The sequence below is a fragment of the Strix aluco genome, chromosome 2 (assembly GCF_031877795.1).
Source record: "Strix aluco isolate bStrAlu1 chromosome 2, bStrAlu1.hap1, whole genome shotgun sequence".
NCBI classification, from domain to species: domain Eukaryota; kingdom Metazoa; phylum Chordata; class Aves; order Strigiformes; family Strigidae; genus Strix; species Strix aluco.
Window position 1 is genome coordinate 37,798,484 of NC_133932.1, and position 24,040 is coordinate 37,822,523.

The 24,040-nt window shown below is 39.0% G+C and overlaps 1 protein-coding gene across 2 annotated transcripts in view; it reads right to left on the minus strand.

Annotated features, from left to right (window-relative positions):
* DSCAM (DS cell adhesion molecule) overlaps positions 1 to 24,040 on the minus strand; it is a 476,243-nt gene that overhangs the window by 39,455 nt on the left and 412,748 nt on the right. For both annotated transcript variants that reach the window (XR_012621906.1, XM_074814395.1), the window contains exons 22-28: positions 20,299 to 20,416; positions 19,316 to 19,479; positions 15,914 to 16,012; positions 15,156 to 15,344; positions 13,203 to 13,493; positions 7,713 to 7,889; positions 122 to 152 (exon numbers count right to left, since the gene is read on the minus strand). Coding sequence is in view for 1 of the 2 variants with exons in the window: in XM_074814395.1 (XP_074670496.1) it covers positions 122 to 152; positions 7,713 to 7,889; positions 13,203 to 13,493; positions 15,156 to 15,344; positions 15,914 to 16,012; positions 19,316 to 19,479; positions 20,299 to 20,416 (1,069 nt within the window). In the remaining variant the exon portion in view is untranslated. The remainder of the gene's footprint in view (positions 1 to 121; positions 153 to 7,712; positions 7,890 to 13,202; positions 13,494 to 15,155; positions 15,345 to 15,913; positions 16,013 to 19,315; positions 19,480 to 20,298; positions 20,417 to 24,040) is intronic.

Sequence of the window (24,040 nt, forward strand, 5' to 3'; positions counted from 1 at the left end):
TTTTGAAAAGGGATTTAGAAATAGAAGGTTTACTTCTCTGTTTGTACCTATAATAATTTTAAAATATGATGCCATAGTTGACAGATATTTTTCAATTTAAAAACATTAAATCTATTCTTACCTCATAAGCATTTCAGCCAAACTCTTTGCATCTAGAAGAAAATAGAAGAAATGTCATCACAAATGAAAATCTATTTGATAGATGGATTATTAGGAAGTGATTTGAATCAGTCACGTGTAAGACCACTCTTGTTTCTCAGATCAGTGCCAAGAATAAAATAATCTCCAAAAGTCCTTTCTTTTGCTGGAACTGCATTTCTGCCCCAGACAGACCTGTTTAGTTCATCAATAGCACCAAAGATGCTTAGAGAAGTACAGCTACCATTGGCTTAACTAGAAAAAAATACAGAAACTTATTGGAAGTAGGAACAGTTTAACAAATAAAAGGGATCTCTGTTCCTTCATGCTGCGGTTAGCAAGTGAACAGGTGAGGAAGGAAGAAAAGGCAAGAAGACAGAAATGTTGACACGCATCTCTGGGCTGGAGCCAAACCCAAGCTGGATGAGCAGTTGCCAACCTGCCATTTCCAAACCAGACCTGACTGCATGGAGGTCTGAGAAAGGGAGGTCTCCAAGGAGTCAACTTGTTTGGTTGCTCTCAAATATGGATGTTTTTCCACTAGCAATAATTCAGAATTACTACTGGGTCTTCAGAGGACAGTCAGTACACAAAACAGGAGGTGGTTTATTCCCACATGGATCAGCCCTGTAAAATGAGGTGCTGCTGAAGGAGAAATATTCCTTCTGTTGTTGTCATTGCTGTTATTATTAGTATAAAATCCTTTGGGGATATTCAGGTACTTATCAGATCAAGAGACACAGCTGAGGGTTGGTTCACCTGGTGTTCTTAAGGTAGCTTTCTGTAAAACTTTATCAACGTAATATAATAATTTCTGTAGTATTATTCAGCAAAACCAGACAGCTATGCTTTGCTCTCCTGCAGTCTGCTGCTAAACAAACTCACTTAAAAATGCTGACTCCAGAGTCCTTAAGTATATCACACAGCAACAAAGCAGCCTTTTGTGCAACCAAGTGAAGCAAATCTGAGAAGAAAACAATTCCAAGTTCTCAGTCTTCAAGCAATTCTCCTATTATGTGAAACTTTAAATTTCTTCTTTTATCTGCTGCTTGTAAATCTACCAGCACCTGCCAAGACATTTACTGAATTTGTCTTTGTTTTCTCCATCTCACCTTTTTTATTCGTTAATCACTTCATGGGTCTCCCACACCTACAACGATTTCCTTCTCGTGGTCTTATTAAATATCCTGCCTTTAAATTCAGAGGATGCAGGCAGAAACAAACCACCATCTTAATGTATCGTTCCAGCTACATTTGTATTGTTTTTTAAAAGGAATGGACAAAAAGCCTTCCATTCACTTTTCTACATTCTCTTTCTCTGTTACTGTGACAGCTTGCCTGTCTTAAGCTTTATTCCTCACCTACTACTGGAGAAGCTGAAAATCAGTGCTTCCTCTAGGTCTGTTTGCTCTACTCCTTTATTTTTAACCTTCCCCTATCCCTTTTCAGCACAAAGCATGGCAGATTCCTGGTGGAGGGAAGGACTCTTCATCTGAGATGCCCCATCTAATCCAAACAGTGCTCCATTTAGGCACTCAGATTTTCGATTTTTCACTTTGTTTGAGATTGCCCTTTGCTGTTAACACTCTTATAAGTGGTACTACATAGTAGATGACAATGTCTTTATCATCAGTCATCAACCACACTACCACTGCTGCTGCTCCCAAATGACATCAGAGATAGTTTTGCTACTGACTTCTAAGGACCCAGGAAGGGATCCAGTTCTTCTGAAGAATACAAAAATGAAAAAGAAAGCAGCTCTGGTTCCAAGTCATGTTTTTTTTTAGCAAACTTTATGATGCTTCTTGTCATTCTAGCAGCACTAGGATCATGAAGAAACTATGCACACACTCTCCCTCTGGTGCACATAATAACTGTGATTTCATATGCAAATATTGTTTTCACTCAGCTAGCAGCTTTTGTGAAGCAATTGTTGCCTCCTTAAGAGAAGGTTATGGATACATGTGCAAGTAATTCAGAACTCAAGAAAAGCTGAAGGGACAAAGTTGAAGGTTGCTTGGCCCAATGTCATTCACTTAGCTTTTTAGATTTTTTTACCATGATTAAATGACAAACAATCTCCCTCACATATTCTCAGGTGCTGCACAGCACATAGATGTGTTCCATGCTGCATCTAGAAAAAAATGTTACATTTTCACAATTAAATGTATGTGGCATATATGCAAATGCTGATTAACATATATGCGTTCTTGGTCAAAGAGAAGCAAAGGAGATTGTGCACTTTCAATCAAAAATAACATGAGGCATCATGCAAGATCACCTTATGTGTCAAAAGCTGAACAAGGAAGTACGGCAGAAAAAAAAGTAACTCAGCAGGGTTTAAATGTACTAATTATTCAAGCAGATTGTTACAATGGTCAGCAGTGTTACTGTAGTTAATGATGGCTGTACTGGGCACACAGGCTAGTGGACCAAAACAAACGTCCCAAGAAGATAAGGGATCTTATGTATCAGGCAAAGCAAAATCCAAAAGCCTAAAAGCAACTGATTATGATAATAGCGTGTCCAAAACATCAGCTACAGGAGAAATGCTAGTTTCACAAACAAATAAGTATAGACTACAAATTGTAACGTATATTTCCTGCATTACACTTTTGATCAGCAAATTGAAAATACTTCATAAAATGAGTCAGTATCGCTGACAGTGTCCTATCTCCCAGTTTTCAGGTGGGGAAAACAGGGCTTGGGGAGTCCATGATCTCCCACTCCAGCCAAGCATCACCTCATGTCTTAGTGAAAAAGACAAACTGCTCCTCACCGTGGGTTTGACACATGGCTGCGCCGACAGGCATTGACCCAGAGACAGCCCTCACTTCCATTTGCTGGGGCAGCCACCTTTAAAAATCTGAACACATTTGTCTTGCCCTCTGGGAAATCAGGGGCCATGATACAGTTTTAAATTGCCTGCTGTCACTTCTGAATTATCATGCCACACTGATACTTTCTGCTTGGATTAAGGTGAGTTTGGATTTAGAAATAGGGAAAACTATTACGGTAGTAGTGGAGCTAGGTTAATAGTAAGGAGAAAGAGAAAAAGTCATCAGGTTTCTCTGTTATAATATATGCTGACCTACTGAATGGCTGCATGAACTCTAGCAGTCAATTGACCTTCTTGTGACCTGATCTGTGGAACTACTAAACTGGGCAAAAATCAGGGCTTTTCTGAAAACCACGCTTTCTTTCTAAACAGAGTACTCCTAGAGAAATAAATCATATTGAAAGTGACACAGGAGAAAGGCAAAGGTTTACCTGTCCCTACATGCTAAAACAAGGAGTGAAAGGATTCAGGATGGCAGGACTGCTCTTCTTACGGTACATTTGCCCCACAGAAACTGTACCACAAGCCCATTTTTCAAAACCACAGATATAAATGTTTGCATGCAGAATGTACTGCAAATAAATCTGCAATTCCCACTTCTCTTTGTCAAGCGAGTTCAAAGAAAACACATCTCCTGGAGCCACAAAAGCAAGAATTACATCTGTAACTTGTATAAATTCTTTTAGAAGGTCCCACTGTGGAAACTATTACTTCTGATGTAGACTAGAGTAATGTTGATGGTAGAATCATAATTTCGGAAAAATGAGTCCTATGCCTCAAAGAAACCCCACCAGGTGATACAGATCAAGTGACAATGACAGGATTTCAATTTCAAAACTGATTCAGATGAAAGTTGAACACAACAACTACTAGAGCAAAACATTTTTTTTTAGTTAGGAGATCAGAAAAACTTGCACACAAGATTTTTTTAGAGAACTTTCTAAGGAGTTCTCTGCAAGAGCAGTACTGATTGTTAGTAAGAATTTTAGAACATGAAGTAACCTCCAGAAGAGCAGAAAATGGCTAACACAGGATCAGTCTTCAAAAAGAATGAACAAAGAAAACCTGAATTACTTAAGTCCTATCAATCTGATCTTGGCAATGAGCAAAATGATGAAAAATATGGAATGAAGCTTGATGAAATGAAATAAAGGAGATGGAATAACTGAGGCTGAGCAATATAGACTTGTCAATCAGCCATGTCAAACAAAGTTGATTTTTTAAAAATGAGATTAAAATTCACTGAGAATTGATGACATTGAAAAAACTCTCACTGAGATACGATTAAGTAACAGTAAAATATTATATCTATATTTCTCTAGAGCAAAGTTTTGGTATATCAAAATATTTTAATAACAAAGTAGCATGATACAAAAAATTATCACAGCAGCCATTTCACATGGGTTTCAACATATTCAAAATACAATTTTAAGCAGACAATCATTGTTTAGTATTTATTTTCATCATGTACCATGGGACATCACTTTTGGTACTTTTATCAGTCTCTGTAGTAAATTAAATAGTAACTGTAAAAGTTTGAAAATGACACAAGAATTAGGTAGCTAAAATATAGTGAAAATGGCAGGTAACTAAGGCATAACAATCTCGATCATCAAGTAGGCTGGCCACAAGTTAGTAATGTATCTGTATTAGTATAAGGTCATATATCAAGAACACAAGCCATAACTATACAATGGAGAATGTTTCCTATTGCACTGTAATCAGAGAATTGTCAGATGATCTCAGTGGATAAGATGTTAAATGCAAACTCTTAAAATAATGCTCTACCCAAAAAGGTGATCCTTGCAGATATAGACAGAAGACCATAAAGGGAAAGAAGAAAGGCTGTTACCTCTCTGTCTGATGCTGATATGTCTGTTGCTGGAATACTACGTTAATTTCTAGCATACACAGATGAGGAAAGCTACCTAAAGATTGCAAAGGGACCAGATAAAAGCCTTGAAATTAATAAATGATGGGAAAACTACAGAGAAAAATTAAAGATTCATCTGTTTCATTTACCAATGAAAACATTAAGAAATTACTTGGTTACCACCATGTTAAAGGAATATCCTTAGAGACTGAAAATATGATGCAAAAAAGAACTTCAGTCCCTGTACAGCAGGCAGAAGTATAACAGGACCAGATGGCTAGGATGTCAAGCTGTAGCTCAAATTCAGATAAGAAGTGAAACACAAATTTTACAGAAATGGTAGTTAAATCCTGATGATTTTTATCAAAAATACTGATGAATTCTTTGTCACTGCCTATGTTTAAGTGAATCTCAGATATTTTTCTAAATTCCTGTGTTCTGAGAGGAAATAATTCAGACAAATCTTATGTTATGCAAAAGCCATACTAGCTAGTGATCATCAGCCTTCCTTAAGGGACTCAAGAATTTATGAATACTTGTAAATTATCCATGAAAAACTAATGTGCACAGCCATCATTTCCTGGAGTCAAGGAGCTCAAAATATCCAGCTCATTACTGGATGGAATTCCACAGTATTTCTGAGAAGATAACACTTTCTTCACCCTTAACCCACCACTTTTTTAATGAAAAAAACTGCACAGAGGTAAATGACTGAAAATGTTTTGAATGAGAAAGTTATACCAGTGTATTGGGTTTGTGTGTGGTGGGGTTTTGGCAGAAAGGGAGGGGTTTACAGGGGTGGCTCCTGTAAGAAGCTTCTCAAAGCTCCCTGGCTCCAAGCCAAACCCATCTCTGGCCAAGGCCAAGCCAATTAGCAACGATGGCTGTGTCTCTGCGATAACGTATTTAAAGAAAGGGAACCTGCAGCACAGGAAGATGAGTGATGGAAATACCTACGCAAACACTGAGGCCAGTTGAAGAAAGAAGGAGGGGAAGAGGTGTGCTCAGCCCGTGGCGAGAGGGCAGGCTGTCCCCTGCAGCCCTTGGAGGTCACCAGTGGAGCAGATGCCCACCTGCAGCCCGTGAAGGACCCCACGCCGGAGCAGGTTCCAAAAGAAGGCTGGGACTGTGAGGGAAGCTCATGCTGAAGCAGTCAGTTACTGGAAGGACTGCAGAGGAACCCATGCTGGAGCAACTTGGGAAGAGCTGCAGCCCTGTGGGAAGGACTCATGTTGGAGAAGTTCATGGAGGACTGGCTCCCATGAGAGGGACCCCACGGTGGAGCAGGGGAAGAGTGTGAGGAGTCCTCCCCCTGAGGAGGAAGGAGTGGCAGAAACAATGTGTGATGAACTGATTGCAACCCCCATCCCCTGCCCGCCCTGTGCTGCTGGAGGGAGAAAGGAGGTAGAGAAATCAGGAGTAAAGCTGAGCCTGGGAAGAAGGGAGGGGTGGGGGGAAGGTGTTTTTAAGATGTGGTTGTTTTCTCACAGACCTACTCTGTTTGATTGGTAAAATAGTGGTGGTCATCAAATTAAATTGATGTTCTTTTTTCTGAAATTGAGTCTGTCTTTAGCCCATGACCATAATTGGTGAGTCATCCCTCCTTGTTCTTGTCTCAATCCCTGAGTCTTTTGTTGTATTTTCTCTTACCCATCCCACTGGGGAAGAGGAGTGAGTGAGTGGCAGCATGGTGCTTAGTTGTCCTTTGGGCTTAAACCGTGACAGCAAGCTAAAGCATCCAGATGCCCTGATTTCCAGAGCTCTGTATGAACTATAAGACCAGTTGCCCTCTCTGATCTATGAATTTCCCCATGCCTAAGAGCCCTGTGTTTCTGTCTTGTTTTGCAAAAACACCCAAAATATTTTTACAAAAGACAAAATGGGACCCAAATGAGTGAGAAGAAGAGATGACAAGGTGAGATAGAATACACAGGATTGGGCCTGGTTTTAATATATCCCATGATCATATTTTGGTTAAAATACAAATAACTAAACAATTTGGTGGCTCTTGGAACTGATTAGACTTATTTTTGCAGATGATAAATTGCTTTACTATTTACTCAGTGTGTGATTTGGAAAGCTTTTTCCCAAATACCTTCAGTGTAAGGTCTGTTGTAGTGTGCTAGTGGAAAACCTACAGGGCCAAGTTCAGATGTTGCAGACTACAAGGGTCAGAAACCTGGCTCTGTCTCAGCCAGGGGTCTTTACTAGAAGACTGATAAATTTGAATGAGTTCACTGATCTAGAATTTACTCACATAGCAAACACCTGAATTTGAATAAGGATTAGAGAAAACTACAGATTAGAGACAATGAAAGGTCAGTGAACAATGAAGTAGTGTTGTAGTAGCTCTGTTATAACACATCATAGCGAAAAAGATGTGGTAACAAATCTGAAACTATCTGCTTGTGTTTTCTAGCCTACTAACATGTGGCTACTTTAATTTTATAATTTGGGAATCATGGTTTGCATCTGCTGGAAAACTGACGTCCCCCCATCTTCAGAACATCTGATTTTACCCTTCAGAAAAAAATACGATTTTAGGTTATCAAGATCATTCACAAGGGAAATTAACAACAAAAAAAAGGAGGACAAACACCAACACACGAGAATTATTTCCCTTTCCCTCATGCAAAATAATAACAATGGATACATGAGTCATTTTTTAGAAACTTACTACCAAATGAAAAGAAGGAAATTCTGTAAAAAAACACATATACTTTGTTGCCTCACTCTGTTACATATTGTAGGAAAATTATACCAACTGGGGACTGAACAGTTTGGTCATGTGCAGTCCCACTTATACTTTCATGTTCAGGGAGTATACATATGTAGAAATAAGTGCCACAGCTCTCATCTTACCTCGCAGCCTCTTCAGTCTCTGCTCCCTCCTCCTCCTCCGCACGATCAGCAGCATCACAAAAAGCAGCAAGACCCCAACCAAGATACAGGAAATGGTCACCAGCATCTTTAGCCCTTCGTTGGTTGCCAGCCCTTCCTCACTTTGGACAACTGATTTAATGAGTGGAGGGATTGTACCTGGAAACAGTGTCATGATATTAGATGCCTATTAATGAAGACAAAAGATTGAGTTCTCAGGGAATATGGCATGTTATATGCTTCAGCTGCATGCAGAACATTAAGAAGGATTTGTCATGTTCAGGGTGGATGCTGTGCTTGCATGTGTAATGGCCATGCATACTGGTAACAAGGTACTGACAGCAGAGACTCATAGACTGTCAGAAATCAAGAATAAATGCATTCATTGATGAAAGAAAACCATGCCCATTATACAGTCAAATTCTACAATTTTAAGTCATATTAAATCATTACAAAACTGTAAGACATCTAAGAATTACTACCTAAGTATATTCCTCCTTGCTATGAGAAAATAGCACTGCTGTGACATATTCATACTTTCTGCTGGGCTTTTCTTTGTAAGGAACATATTTGACAAAGTTCATTTCGTGCTACATGTATCAGATGAATCCTTTTCACAGAAATATTCTTGTATCACGTCTTAGGGGTGCAGCAGTGATATTGATCTGAAGTTCAGATAGTCAACCTGATCCTAATTTGCTAAAGAGTGTCTGACATTATACTCATCAGTAAAACAGGAGAGTAACACTGGATAGAAACAATCAAATTTTGAGAGAAAAATGATGGAAATGAATCTACAAACTACTGGCATCTGCAGGCAGCTCACTTTTTCATTTTGGGACATATCTGCATTTTGAATATACCTGGATTCCTGGTGATATATAGTACTTGAACTTTTAAATTCTTTTTTTTCTTTACTTCTAAAGGACACGAGAAGAATGCAGCACTTTCTTTGGAAGGCTGTTTAGTCATGGAAGACTTCTCACTCATTTCCTGATTACTATTAAACTGCTGAATGCAACCACAAATGAGGCTATAAAATGTGGATTTGTTTGAAATGGGTAGAAACACGCAAGTATTGTGAACTGTGATGACTTCTGATGGAAGCTATTCAATTTAACCAGCTACTGAAACATAAAAGTGACTACTTACTTTCTAAAAGGATAGGAGGGTGAGATAGAGAAACAGGCACATCCTTTTCTACATTTTAATTGCTGCATTGAGTGATATAGTTGTATCTCATTATGCACCATACAGTATCAGAAAAAAAATTGTGATATGATGCAGTACAATGTGAGTGCCATAACCACAGTGAAAATGTAGAATTCTAAGTCATGTTTTTTCAAAAGAGCTATTTGAGTTTCATATAATGAGAAGAGTAGTTCCCTACAGGGATGAAGATAAACAGAGAAGCTACAACGATCCAAACCTATCTCAGGAACTTTGGAAAATTTATTGTCTTACAATTGCATTTTGAATATTTTTCTACTGTTCCATTGCAGTTCTTCCCCTTAATTTTCCTTCCTTTTCTAATTTTCCATTTCTTGGAATAAACACACAGCAGGATTGTTTCATCTTGTCTTAACTGAGATGTAGTTTTTGGACTACTCTAAAGGCAAAGAAAATGATTAGATGAAGAAATGGAAAGAATTTCAAGCTCCTGAAGATAATACTAATAACTGTCTCTAAATCCTCCTAAACCCTCCTGAATACTAAGGGGCCAAATTTCACTCTGAATTAAAGTCACACAGACCATTGGCTAAAGACTCTTGGGTTCAAGATTACCTAAAATGATGTCTTGCTCTCTTTAATACTTGGATGAAAATCCAATTAAGAGTGGCCTTAATTTCAATTAAACCTTAAGTGTTCAGGTAAGTGATGATCATTTTCCATATCTCTTCCAAATAAAGTGTAAACCTCATAACGTTATATACAGGCAGTACAAGCTTAATTAAAAAAACACACTGCAAGTTTATATATCCTTCACATTATCCATTTGTGGATATTCAGCAATTGTACTATAAATTACCAAAAACTAAACCTGCTATCCATTGAGAAAACATTTCAACATTTGTTGTCATTCTAGGTGTTGGGTAGGAGTGGAATAGTCAAAGCTTTTCTCAGAACAAAGTCCTGGACAAATTGGGAGGGGTTTTTTTGATTCCAGGTCAATTCACTATCGCCCTTTGTTAGCCTGCTTACTGGTGCTTCTTAGGTGTTGTAATTTGAATGTATCTGACCTCACTTTCTCCTATGTTGCAGACCTTCCAGCATCTCCCATTGCACCTTGTGACTTTAGGACTACCAAGTGTTTTCCTGTGTCCTAACTGTTCTTCACGGTAGGAAGTCCCCTGGTGGGCTAGAATCAATTAGCATAGTTTAGAGCAGCTACCAAGATGATCTGATTTAATGTCAGGGCTACTGAGCAGCTGATCTCTGAGTCGGGAGGCTCCTTTGCAGTGCTACACACTACAGCTGCACATTGCTAAAAATATCTTCTTAAGTATTGAGTGCAAATGTTCTGAAAAACAAGGGGCAGGAAGGTCATAAAATCTGTAAGCTGCAAATGGTTAGCTGAAATATCTATGAACTGAAAGCAAAAAGTCACACGTAGATCTCTCATTAACCTTTTGACCTAATTCACCATGAAGAGATTTAAAGTAAAGGATACTTAGCCATGGTATTTCTCAGGAGCTCTATCACAGATAACAATCAGGTACTGCAGTCCAAACAAAATGACTGAAAGACTCAAGGATTTCTACAAAGTTTACAAAGGCTTTATCTTAAGACTGCTAAAGCTCCTAAGCTTGTTCTTAGCATTTGGTATCCTAGAACTTTCATACACATATTATCTAATCTTCAAAGCACTATCCTTGTATCTATTTTATCCTAAGGGCAGCTGTGACCCCTAGAAGCTGGAAGGGACTAATCTCACATCACAAGACAAATCAATGGTAGAGGTAGGGTTAGCACTCAAAAGTTGAGCTGGCCAAGAAGTTTCCACTGTCATGCTTTCTGCAAATGAAAAAGTCATTCTTTATGAAAGCAAAAATTTCTGCATGAAGTACTGATAGAAAATGTTGATTTCTAATCAGACTATTTTCCAACTCTGAAGCACCTTAAACTTACGCAGATTACCAAGGAACAAATGAATGGGGAGCTGGGACTCTGTAGGAACAACTTTTGCTTTAGAAGCACTGAAATAGTTCTTCTATGAAGATTCTCTTATGTGGAAATAAACTATCTTAATTTTCAATAATTTTCAGTAATGATGATGATAATAATATCAATAATTTAATCATTTTAGTTCTGCAACAAATGTAACAAATTCAGAAAATTTGAAAACTGAAATTTGCTTTTCTATCTATCTTTTCCTCTCTTGACCTTGCAGTCAGTATTTCAGGTCATGCTGCCTCTCTAAGGCACAATATAGTCCTGGCAAAGCATGCTTGACAAACAAAACCATCAATGCCATAAATGAGAAATTTTCTAGCTGACCATAAGCAGTGGCCCAGGAAATTTAACGCTACAAATATTTTTATTGTTTCATTTTCTCACTTTTAAAGATGCCATACAGCAACACATAAAATCAAATGGTGTGCAGGTCACAGTATGTGAAACCAAGGTAAGTATCATCACCCAACCAAAAAGCAGAGTCTGAAAATATTTAAAATCAGTTCATTGTAAGAATACATTTGATTTCACTGCTATCAGTGGGAATTTAAGGCTCTGGACCTCCATATTCATATAATCTCATTTTAAGGTAGGGCTTAAGACTGTTTGCCCTGGTCATATATATGTAACAGTAACTGTGGATGTATAAAAATGACCACTGAAAGCTGGATGTTGCCTGTAGGAAGATACTGGAAAGAAAAGAGGATAGGCTAAGTAAAGTGGCAAGAAATGAACTCACAACACTTGAAACAGTTATTATTGACAGCATTTATACTGCTCAGTAAAACAGGTCCCTAAGTATACCTGGCAACACCTGGCAGCATTTGTATAACTACTTGGAGCTTGGTTTCCTGTAGGCCTCTAAAGTGCTGAGATAAAATCTTTCACTTAATTTTTTCAACTGTCAGAAATAACTCGAGAACTGTGTGGCATCTTACCAAAATGCTATTTTCTCAGAAAAACGTGAGGGGATGTGCTATTTGCAAAAGGGTGAGTCACGAGGGCACGTGTTGTTAATTATCTCAAGAACTGATGAGTACCTAGCACAAAGACTGGGATAGCATTAGAGGATGTGTAAGATGCTGAAGTTTAAACCCTGCCCGATCGATATCCCACACTTCTGGCTGGGAATGGTCCCTGTTCGTTGCTCTTCCCTGAGCCATTGTCCTGGAGAGTTTCCCTGTGTATTGTCCTGGAGACTGCTGGTTCGTGTGGGACAAAACTGTGGCAGGGAGATGTGTTACCAACACAGAGTTAAGAATGATTAGCAATTTGGTGCTGTTGCTGGACAATTATTGGTTCTTGTTTGAACTTGCTCATTAGTCCTGTTTAATTTAACAGTAGAGATGTCGCCAAGTGGTTGCACACTACAGCACAATATCCCTGGCAACACAACAATATTTTACACTGGATGTCTCCAGAAAAGCTCTGGCAATTCACACTAGAGCAACTCAAGAGATTGCCATCTGGAGCCATCTGTACTGCCTTTTTGCCAGAAATACAGCCATTTCCCACTATAGAGCCAGCAGAAGCACACATGTGCCACCATCACTTTCAATAAGCATGCCAGGATACGAACTGGAGTGACTGACAAATTGGCATGTTTGCTCTTGCCCTCTTCTTCTTGCTTTTGCAGGGTGGTCAGTAACCCCTGGCAGAAGGGCAGGATGCAACAATTCCTTCATCCCCTGTGCCCTGCTGCTGGGCATGACAGAGCCATCTGTCACAGCCATTAGTTTCACTCTCCCCTGTCTGTAAATAGGGATAATAGCACTGTCATTGCTTTGCCCTTGGAGGATGTTGTCCAGAGGCTTTCCTGGAAGACAAGCTACTTAGCTGCTCTGTTGTGTCACATAATGTGTTTTGAGCTGTGTCACAAGGACATTGCATGGAATAGCAACGAGGCCAGTCACCGCTGCGAATGGCTGTGGGAACCAATTGTATGTGAGACAAAAATTTCATGGAAGAGGTGCATGAAATACTAGTAAGTGCTTCTGTGACCACTGTAACTAATGACACCTAGTGTCCTATGTTTACATGTCTTATGGTTGATTGACTTGGTGCTTCAGATTTTCCTCAGTGAGGACAAATAAACAATTCCTCTTTTCTGCCTCGTAGCCTACTGTCATGAAATCAGGAGGCATTTTACGTCTTTGAGACTTACCCCCCAGTCAGAATGGCTAGCAGATTTAAAAAGGGGTTTATGAGTGAACAAAAGAAAGACAAGCAAAAAAACCTCACATGAAAAACTAGAGTAAAAACAGTATCTTAGATGTGTAAATAAAAAGATATACTTACTGCCATCATAATTGAGTGTTGCAAATTTGGCTTGTTTCTCTGCACAGCCAGCACTGTTGCACACTCTCATTTGCAGTTCATACCAGGTTGCCTCCTGGAGGTCATACAGTATGTAGGACTTCGACAGGGATGTCCGCTGAGCAGTTGTCCAGACTGTTGTCCCAAATGGCCGGTACTCCAGGGTGAAGGAAGTGATGGGGCAGCCACCGTCATTCCAGCCTATCAGGTTCAGCCTCACTCTTGTGGTGTTGATACTAGCAAAGAGCTCTTGTTCCTTTGAAAACTGTGGCTCTAGAAGCAATGATGTATTTTAGTAACCATATATTCAACTTCTTTTCCCCCCTCCTTCTTAAATGTTTTTTCACACTTTATGCCAGACTCACAAACCTAGATTGTCAAATCCATATGTGAAAAAAAAATCCATACATTTCTGCACGGACCTGACTTGACAGTTTGCATGGACTGGCATGACTCAACTTGTAAATCTAGCGCAGACGCTTCATATCAGTAAATGTCCCTGCTCACTGCCATACAAAAAAGAAAGGGTTCGGAACACCGTGTAGAAATACTATAGGAGAGAAATACACTTGAAGATTGTCCGTGGGTACTCTAGTCTTCTTTTGAAGTGGAATTGAACACATTTTTTTTGAGAGTACAGAGGCTTTCATTTGCGTAAAATGACAGTTTTGATGAACTTGCAAGTAACAATCAAAATTTTTAAAATATTAATATGTTGACATTGCATTATATATTTGAAAATAATATATACTTTGAAGTTTTTATTTCTGAGTTAAGATGTTTCCATTCAGAAAGGGGTTGACATTTCTATTTACTTGTCCTGCTTTGAGATCAACTGTTGGTTTTTGTTGATATATACATTAAAGATTTTTGACAGTTTTACGTAATACAGCAGTAATGACAGTAAAAATGGTACTTTAGAATTGAAATAATGACAGTACGTGGACAAGACAGGTCATCAGCAAATGTTATATATATATTAAATACTACTGTACTGTACTTTAAAGTATTATTGCTAATTGCTTAGCAGAAACAGTATTTTTACTATTGGAAGGTACACCTAATGTGATGAAAATTATCTACAATGTGCTATTTTATTCTATATAATAAAGCATAACTTATCCATATAACTCTGTTAATAGCTTTGGATAGAGATGCTGCTGGACCTCTCACATGAGAATGATCTCAGCCTTCTAAATCACACAGTACCTGGTTCAGTTGCAAATGTAACACAGGTAGTTTCCAGGCATATATATATATATATATCAAGTCCCAGAGAAACTCAAAGAGTTGGGAGACCTGCTTTCTCATTGACCATTTAGATGTTATTTGAAGCATGTGTAAACCTTACATTTCATGCAATGAAAATAAGAACACTCAACTTCTCCTTCTATAAATGTCCCTTTCTTTAAGATCAGCACACCATTCTCCCTGACCACTGATCATCGCAGCATGTACACAGCTGATCTGCAGTCTCCCTTGAGCTTCAGCAAGTCATACCATTCACATCTACAGCATACCAGGTCTTCCCTATGACACAGAATGTCAAATGAAGTGTCCACCATGCTGTGATGGTTGAGAGAGCTGCACCACCACAGGTGTGATGAAGAATGTTTACAAGAAGAAAGAAACCATTTTCTCAGGGCAATAGCAGCAGTTGGAATTGCTATAGCCTATGATAGTGGAGACACCCCCTTCCCAAATATCTACCAACCCATCTTAGAACAAAATTGTTAGAGAAATAAGGATAGAATATCAGCTAGTAAGTGATTCAAGTTCTGCAGCAACAGCCTCTTCTGTCACAGCATGGACAAAACTGGGAATGTTTCCAAAGCCAATAATATTAAAATATCCAAGACTGTCTTGTCATCCAACTAAGATCTACACCAGAATGCAAGAGCTTTAGGTGAGCAAAGGGGATGGAAATCAACATACCTTTTCCAAGCGTTTTGGCCTCAATGATCTCACTGATGCGTCCTGGTCCCACTCCATTCTGAGCAGTTAAAGTAAACTTGTACCAAGTGCCACATTTCAATGTTTCTAAACGGTAGGACCTCTCACTAGGGCTAATGGGAAAACTACCCCACTGCTCACTGTTATCTTCTGAGTACTGCAAAATATAACCTGGAGGAAAAGCACAGATGGCAATGATAAGCCAGACACAAACCACAAATTCTGCAGGTAATATGACAAGTCATTTTAAAGACCTAATAAAACTATAAAAATCCCATGAACAGGAAGATCTACAGCTCTTCCCTGACTAAACAGATACCAGACAATACATTTTGTCTACCCCTACAACAGCTTAAATACCATTTTTATGATCACTTCAAAGGGAAAAGAAAGGGATAGGCATTTCTAAATACCCTTCAATCAGTGACAAAGACCAGATGAGGAACCTGGACCCTCAAAAATGAATGGTTAGAGATTACATGTCTGGAAAAACGGAGAGAGTAACTGTCATAACAGCTGAGGGTACACTGGAAGAAAGTGATTAAATCTGTGATTAAACCACCACAAAGAGAATCTGCAATTTACTGAAAGCTGTTATCATGATGATAGTGCACACTAAGCTCTGACAGCAATACAGATTTCTCTGTTTTTCTTTTTTTGTAGCCATTCATAAGTATATACTAATCCTATCAACATATGATAATTTAGTAAGAAGTTGCAATTAACCTGAATTATATTACCTCGGATAGAACTGCCACCATTGTCTCCAGGTATCCAGGAAAGAGTGATAGAGGAAGATGTAGTTTTAGATACAGTGAGTCTTGGCTGGTCTGGTGGAACTAGATTGGAAATAGTTAGAAATAGAAAATAGATTCAAATGATTAGACATGATCTTAATTCCTTCTAACAGTCATTTATCAAATAACTGTTTTGAGTTGCAAAAAATGCAAATGATTTCTGTCAAAGTATCTGTTTAGCTGACATCTTTGGTTAAGACAAGAGCAGACAAGCTCTCATCTTTTATATTTAATTTTCTACAGAATTTTGTCTTTCAGCTCTTAACTCTTGCTTTTCTCTGAATTTTTTGTACCTGTCCTGTTAGATCTAAATAGCATATGAGCTACCCAGCCATTATCTTTTGTTATTTTTCATATTTGTTTTAGGTAGAAGCTGAATTTTTACTGGCAGGAAACAGATGTCCACTTGCAAATGATGCCTCACTCATGCATGTGTTTGCAGGCTATTATGGCAAAAGTAAAAAAAAAAAAGTGCATAGCAAGAGTTTCTGTCAGCGTAACTGTGAGTACTAACTAGGTAGCATAGGTAGATCTGTGACTGGGGGCAGATTCGTACCTCTTCCAGATCACACCATGTATTCATTGAGGCTGCTGGTATAAAGATGCAACCATATCAGTAAAGTCTGAACAAACGTGGAAACACTTCAGTTCTGCTGCTTCCCATAAACATTATTGCTGTGTCTAAACTGTGGGACATAAGAACTGCACAGCTCCCAGGACTAGCTCCTGACAGAGCACAGGAATAAGACAGGTCTCATCTCCCATCCAGTTTCCTTCAAAGGAAAATCCAGCATGAAAGGGCAGAGAAGGAGCCATGTTATATCTCAACAAGTTGCCCAGGGTAGAAGAACTGGGACTAGGAATTGGGACAGGGAATTGGGACTGGAAATGGGACCAAGAACTGGGACAGTTTAGGCTCAGCCTAAGTAATCCCAAATTGCACCAGTGTATAGTGGCTGGGTTTCCAGAGCTCAATGCTCAGGGGAAGAAAGTGGCAAAGTAACCAGCTTTCTTTTCACTTTGACAAATCTATCATGAGCCAATATGATCATATGGTAGTCATAGTCTGGAGAGCTCATCTTTGACTTCTGTCTGAATCATTTAGCTAGTCATGTTGTAGAAGTGAGGTAACCAGAACCATGGCACAAAACCAGTAAGGCCGTGGAGGATAATGTTTGATAAAATAGAGAAGAACAGCAGGTGAAACTTCAAAGAGCTAGTCTAATATTTATTAGGAACCTGAAGGGTAAATATTTACTAACATTTCACCCAAATGTTTTACATCCACAATTGTAAGTTCAGAAATTGAAAGGGGGAGAAAGGGAAGTTTCTGTTTCAAATCCTTTGCACTGCTCTGGTCATGTACAACAGCACTGTGTCTGGCTCATTTTACAGATTGTTTCCTGCACAAGTGTTACTAGCAGTCTCCAAGCTCCTCAGAAATGTAGACAAAATTGAGCTTTGCTGTCTCAAGAACAAGGAGTAAAGCATGGACAGTGTCCATCATGGGAAGGGATCCAAGATGCAGCATTGAAGCTGGGACGGAAAGCCAGGGAGGAGAGACAACAGGGCAGTCACACCTTCTCCAGTCACTGCCACTGCAAGACTGGGAAGGGGCGGGGGGGGGGGGGGTGTGTCAATGGCTGCTGCTGACAGGACCTGCCATTTCCCTGCCATAGTTAGTGCTCACCAGACACCAGCCCATAAGCAAGGCAGGACAGAAGTCACAAATGCTCTGTCATGCCCAGCAGTCTGCTGCCAGAGGACACTGACTGCTTTGCCTGTCTTTAAGGGGTAGCTCTACTTGCAGAGTGAAACTCCAGGAAAAGCTCCCAACTGCAGTTCATGTTCAAGTCATCAGATTGCAAAATAATGAGTGCTGATATGAAGTGGAGACTGCTGGTTTACTGCCATGGACTAGTTCAAAGAGAAGTTGATTTTAGTGCTCTCACAGGGCTAAACAGTGCTGAAGAAAAAAAAAAAAAAAGATAGTTTATACTCTAAAGGAAAATTCCCTATGTGAGATGGATTTATTCCATTATTCTGACTGACTTGGCTCATTTCATGGAGAGAGACTGCACACACTACACTGTGAAAGGCTCATTGTAAAACCTTTTATCACAGCTTCACCCTATCTACAAAAGATGGTGGTCCCACATACTAAATGCCAGTCTTTCTGTCCCTCAGGGAAGTAATATTGATTTGCTTTTCATTACTGCAGTTCAATAACAGCAAGGATATGCAATTACAAAAGTACTTAGTGAAATATAAAGATAAGATAAAGATAAGTTTCCATTTGATAGTGTTTCCTCTCCCTATTTCCTGTTGTGGTCATGCTTCAAATATTGCAGAAGAGCATCTTTAGGCTCTGTTGGATTGTAGGTAAATTAATATATGCTATGGCATTTGTTTCAAGGCTTAGTGGAACGGTTTATGCAGAGAGAGTTGGACTCCAGTTGAAACAAGCTCTTTCTGTGTTCCTGTATGGTTGCACTAGAAGTTTAGATTGCATAACAAGGGACAGAAGAGGGACTGACCACAATAAGGCCCATATTCCCAACTCAGTTATTTGATTCCCTCTGGTACAACAATTTGCAGTCAGTTGAAGCAATCTTAGGATTGACTTTAGTGCAAATGAGCAAGGAAATCTCCTGCATAGTGAACTGTTGGTATGTGAATACATATGCTCTGCTTCACTTTAATGTGTATTCCTATATTGTCATTGCTTTTATACACATCAATATCATACCATACATTATATACATTTCAACATGCATATAAAAAGTAGCTGACAATATGCACTAATTAAAGGTGTACTGATGTTTCATTTTAAATGCTTCCTCACGTCCATCATCAATAAAATTCTGCTCTTGCATAACGAAGTTTTTATCCAAGGTCTCAGTACAGAGGAAAATTTCTGTTGATAGCTTTTCAGAAGCTAAAGTAAAGGCTTCAGATCTTCCTGAATTATGTAATATTTAAATGATACATGTAATATTTGTAAGGAGAAGGCATAAGTTGATATTTTCTGTGTGAAGAACTAGAAGGTAACTGAATGCAAACACTCAGTTTTCAATCCTACAAAAGCTTGCATAGAGACTTAACTCCAAGTGTATGAATCATTCCACCAAAACCAAAACATTTGCTGTATCATAAAATGTCGATGGCTGAGTCAGACTGACCTGCATAATATTTTATTTATTAATTTGGAAGCCTAAAGTTTGTATTAATGCACATTAATACTAGTATTTTACATACATCTGCAAACAAACATACCTATGCATTATCAGCACACAGCAGTTAATAGCTGTGATAACAATTATGAGATAGATCCGATAGTCTTACCTTGTACCTGCAAATTCAAAATTATTTCATCTGATCCCCAGTTGTTACTGGCCACACAACTGTAGTATCCGGAGTCTTCTGCTTTCACAGTACGGATGACAAAGCTGCCATTGCTAAAGATGCTTCTTCGCCCATCAATCATCACTAGACTGGGTGTCCCGTTACTACCTCACAGGAAACAAAGTGCATACATTAAAGAAGTTACAATCAAGATTACTCAGAAATGGATTTTTTTTTTTTTTTAAACAACTAAGAAAGGAAAGGAAGAGAAAGGGTGGGAGGGATGTGTGTCCTCTTCAATAAAGACAGCAAAAGAATATTTTCTGTTGGGAAACACCTGCCATTTGCTTGAAGAACACAAATATCCTGGCTCCAGTTTGAGTGAAAATGGAAATTCACTCCTTCCTTAACTATCTGCTATTTCATAAAAGTGACAAAATGAGTGTAAAAGGCAGTTCCTGGATACAAAGTCCATCCTTATAAAATAATAGCTATTTGTATCAGTGGATAAGATGGTTTCATAGCACTGCAGTTTCACTCCTTACACTGTGCTTGGATGAAAATTATTGTCCATATGTGTTTCCAAGTGACTTTGTCATACTGTGATACTAAAGATCAAAACAGAATAATGGAAAGCAAGTAATGTGCAAGACATGTACACTGTACTCCACAGCATGACTCAATGCATCAGACATTTTGCTTTCTCAGACTAAAACTAATTGGTGCACCTGAAGTTAAACCAGAAAACTCCTAGGTTTTACATTTTGAATGTTTACCTTTCCCTCCCTTTCTATACCTTCTAATCACCACAGCCAATTATTTTTAGTTCAAGGAATTTCTAACTCCTCGTCTACTGTGACTATGTGCAGTTCCTACAAACAGTTCTTCTTCCTGACATAGTCATCCAGGATCACCCACATTGCAACCCTGAGGATTTTAAGCAACTGGGCTTTATTTGAGCTATACATTTAGTTGCTGGTTACCTATCCTTCATCCATTTGACTGTTGGAGCTGGGTCTCCCACAGCTTTGCAAGGGAGGACAATGTCCTTCATCCAGGGAGTTGTCACTGTGCCGCTGAATGTCAAAATCCTGGCAGGAGCTGAGCAAAACAGAGCAAGAAAGACTGATATTAGGTGTTAATTCATATAGCTCTTGGAAGGGAAACATAGACATCCAGAATTAAATGTGGAAAACTAAACCGATCTGTTTCAAGCTGTGGTTTTAGGAAACTAATTCCTTTTAACTCATAATATCAGCTATTTATTCAAGCACAAATATTCTAGTTTTAGTATCTGGAAGACAAGTAACTAAAAGAGAGATGAGGCAGAGGACTGGAAGAGTCCTTGAGGAGGAAAAGAGCAAAACCAGTTATTGATAGTTTTTACTGATTTTTATATATTTCATAGTAGAAATTATGGATGAAAATTATGTTAAACAGCTATGGTATTAAGCAAAATAAACCTTCATGTATGTACATGTTAGTACATTGCAGGGTCTATCTGAAGTCCACAAATATGAAAAAACTCTTAAGTCAGTTTAATTTGTGTAAGTCAGTTTAATTTGTGTCAGCTCTCATATCATCTAAATATATCAACAAAAATATCACTCCTGTAGTTTGTTTATAATATACAGGAACACTAGGGTTGTGTTAGAGCTTCATTGTATGTTATTACTCAAAAATGACCCTTGATAGAAATAGACTTCTTGTTGGCCTCTAAATATACATTTCAAAGGCACATAGTGAATACAGATACACGAAATACTGGTATTTTTAATCCTGACTTCAGTCATGCACACTGATCAGAAATTTTACTTAATAATCCATTTTGCACCAATTAGAAAAACATGAATATGAAAACCAACATCAAATAAAAACTGGGACAGTTCATCTCAAAAAAAAAATCATGCACAAAAGAAGAGGCCTTGAAGAGTTAAGGGAAATCACCTGGGTAGGCTGCAGTGGGGCGTGAGATATTCATAACAAGAAGAGATTTCATAGATTATGTGATCAGTTTGGACTGTGTTGCCTATGTTCTCTTCAAGCATTGTTGAAGACTAAGCTTCTTAAGAAATTTTTCTCTGGTCAAAATTTTAACTGAAAATACAAGTGTCTCTTTAAAGATTTAGGGTAATGGACAAAGTCAAGGTTAGGAAATGGGACATTACTTTCCTAACAGCCAAACATCGACATGTCTTGTCCTGGCTAAACAGCAGCTGAAGACCCCTGGCTCCCTCCTTCTGGCAGCTCTGATGGTTCATCCCGGCAGGAGGGTGCTGCAGCGAGTGCTGCCCTGAGGAGGTGGTACACCAGAATGGTGCAAAGACACTGGTCAGTCAGTAAGTCTCATGATACAGCCTTGTTTTCCACAGTGGCACTCCTAAGGCCATATCTTCTAGAAAAGATTTACATCGGCCTATACTGCCACAAGCCATGGGCTAATTGACCAAGCTAACTGAAACAGAAAAATGCTCAATCTACCCAGAGACATGGTGTGAAATGCTGACTCCACTGAAGTCAGTGTGTTAAGTGTTGGAAGCGTGAGAAAAGCAAAACAGTGCGAAATCTGTAAAACACACATTTCCTTGACACAGGGTGCCCAGAGCAAGCACAGGATGGGATGGAGGTCCAGTGATTTGTGTTTGTCGTGGTGCCAAGGAGAAATGCGAAGCGAGGTGTAGGCTGCGTGGTCCCATTCTTTCACTTATCTCAAGGATTTTTGCAGTGGCCAGCCGGCCTTGTTTCTCATCGTCCCTCTTTTTCCCACAAAAACCAGCTGTATCCCTCGCACCAAGGAATGTACTGTGTTGTTACTCAAAAGATAATGGCTTGACTACAGTCCCACCCACTTACACATAATACTAAGATAAATACTACCCCGAGTTTGTGTCTAACTCCGAGGGATGATAATCTGACACCAAATCAGAGGGACAGGGTTTGTGCTCCTCGCCCCCCTCCCTCCCCCCTCCCAGAAGAGATGCCTTTTGATAAAATTTGAGCCCTCGGCTATGTTGAGTGATTACCCGGGAACTAAGTGTGTGTGATTGCAATCATTTTCCTTTTGTGTAGTGCTATATAGCCAACCTGCAGTTTGTGCATTTATCGTAGGCAATCTCAAAGAACCTGTAGATGTTGCATAAAAATAAACCGTACTATTCATGAATCTGACTGCTTCTCTTGAATGCAACCGGACCTACAGCATATGGGCTGTTCGTGCATCCGGGTCAGACCTGTAGTTACGGCCCTAATTGGCATACCTATTAAGAGATAAATCCAGCCACCCCTAGTCCCTCTAATCAATGAGGACTGACTAGAACGCAAGTCATCTCTTACCAAATGAATTCATCACCTTAAATGCAACACAGTGTTACAAGGCTCACTTGTCTTCAGTGGTTCCAGGTTTTCATTGCAGGAGATATCTAACAGTACTCGTGCCATCTTAAAAAAGATGCAGGAGATGCTGTCAGGTGTGACTATCTGCAACACACCCATAAGCATCTGGACTGCTCATAGTAGCTGCAGTGCATTCTGAGCAATGGTGGTTAGAAACTCAAATTCCTGTTCCATGCAACATTCCCTCTGTAACATGAAGCCTCAAAACTCATTTAAAATGAACTATTAATCTTCTTCTCCCTGGCTTTCCCACCTCTCCAGTGTTTCTTGAAAAGGACTTATGTTGTAGCTCCTGGTTTTCAATATTCTGTGTGTCCCATTTTACAGTGATGTGTGGAAGCAACACAAACCTCACAGAAGCCTAAGCCAGTAGTAATATCACAGATCATAACTCAGAAGTGCACATTACAAAAGCATGCTGCACTATTTTTGTGCAAGTACCCACAGCTTTCTATGGACTATCTTATTCCTTTCATGATCTGAGTGCTTTTAAAAGAGAAGGTAAAACAGCATGAAAATTCTTAACTCCCATTTCCTTTATAGCTTAACTTTTAGTAATGTTCTAAGACTGCTAACAGGTACACAAACAAAAGAAAACTAGAAACAAAATAGATGTCTAGTGAAATTCATCTGAAAGCAATAGGTTTGAAATGGTAACAGGCATTCATAAGGTTAAAATGCCTTAAATCTCACCGACCTCTCACTTGTGAAACAAGGGAGCTTTACGCAGCACGTGGGCTATTCAGTTGCAGCGTTCACCTCTTTGTTATTGAAGCTACCCACATGCCCACCAACTACCCACCTGCCTTATATTACAGGGCGTGGCACTGGATTAGGACTGAGTCTGTTCCTATTTTTTGCAAATTACCGAATCATTAATTGAAGATAAAGAGGTGCCTTCACAGAACAGTGCACTGTCTTATGCTAATACAGTTTTCTGTATGTTTGTTTGTTTAAATTATGACTCTTATTACCTATACTTACTGTCATAGGAAAAGAAACGGGCAGAAATTCTTTGCAAGAGGCCGTAACACTTTTTTTTTTTTTTTTTTTTCCTCTAGAGGACACAACTGAATTTTAAAAGCAAACTGTGTAGGGAAACTGAACAAGAGCTATGATAGTTCACTGCTGCTCAGCTTAATCCAAATACAAGGACCATCAGTGAATACGTTGGGTCAGGAGCTTTTCACTTACTTTCTCACAGAAGAATATCCTGTGTATTCCAGTATGATGAACTATTAAAGAAACAGATCAATGGAGTGTGTGTACTGTCATGTAAGCCCCACATGTTGTTTAAAAACATTAAACACACAAAGCAACGTAGACTAGGCG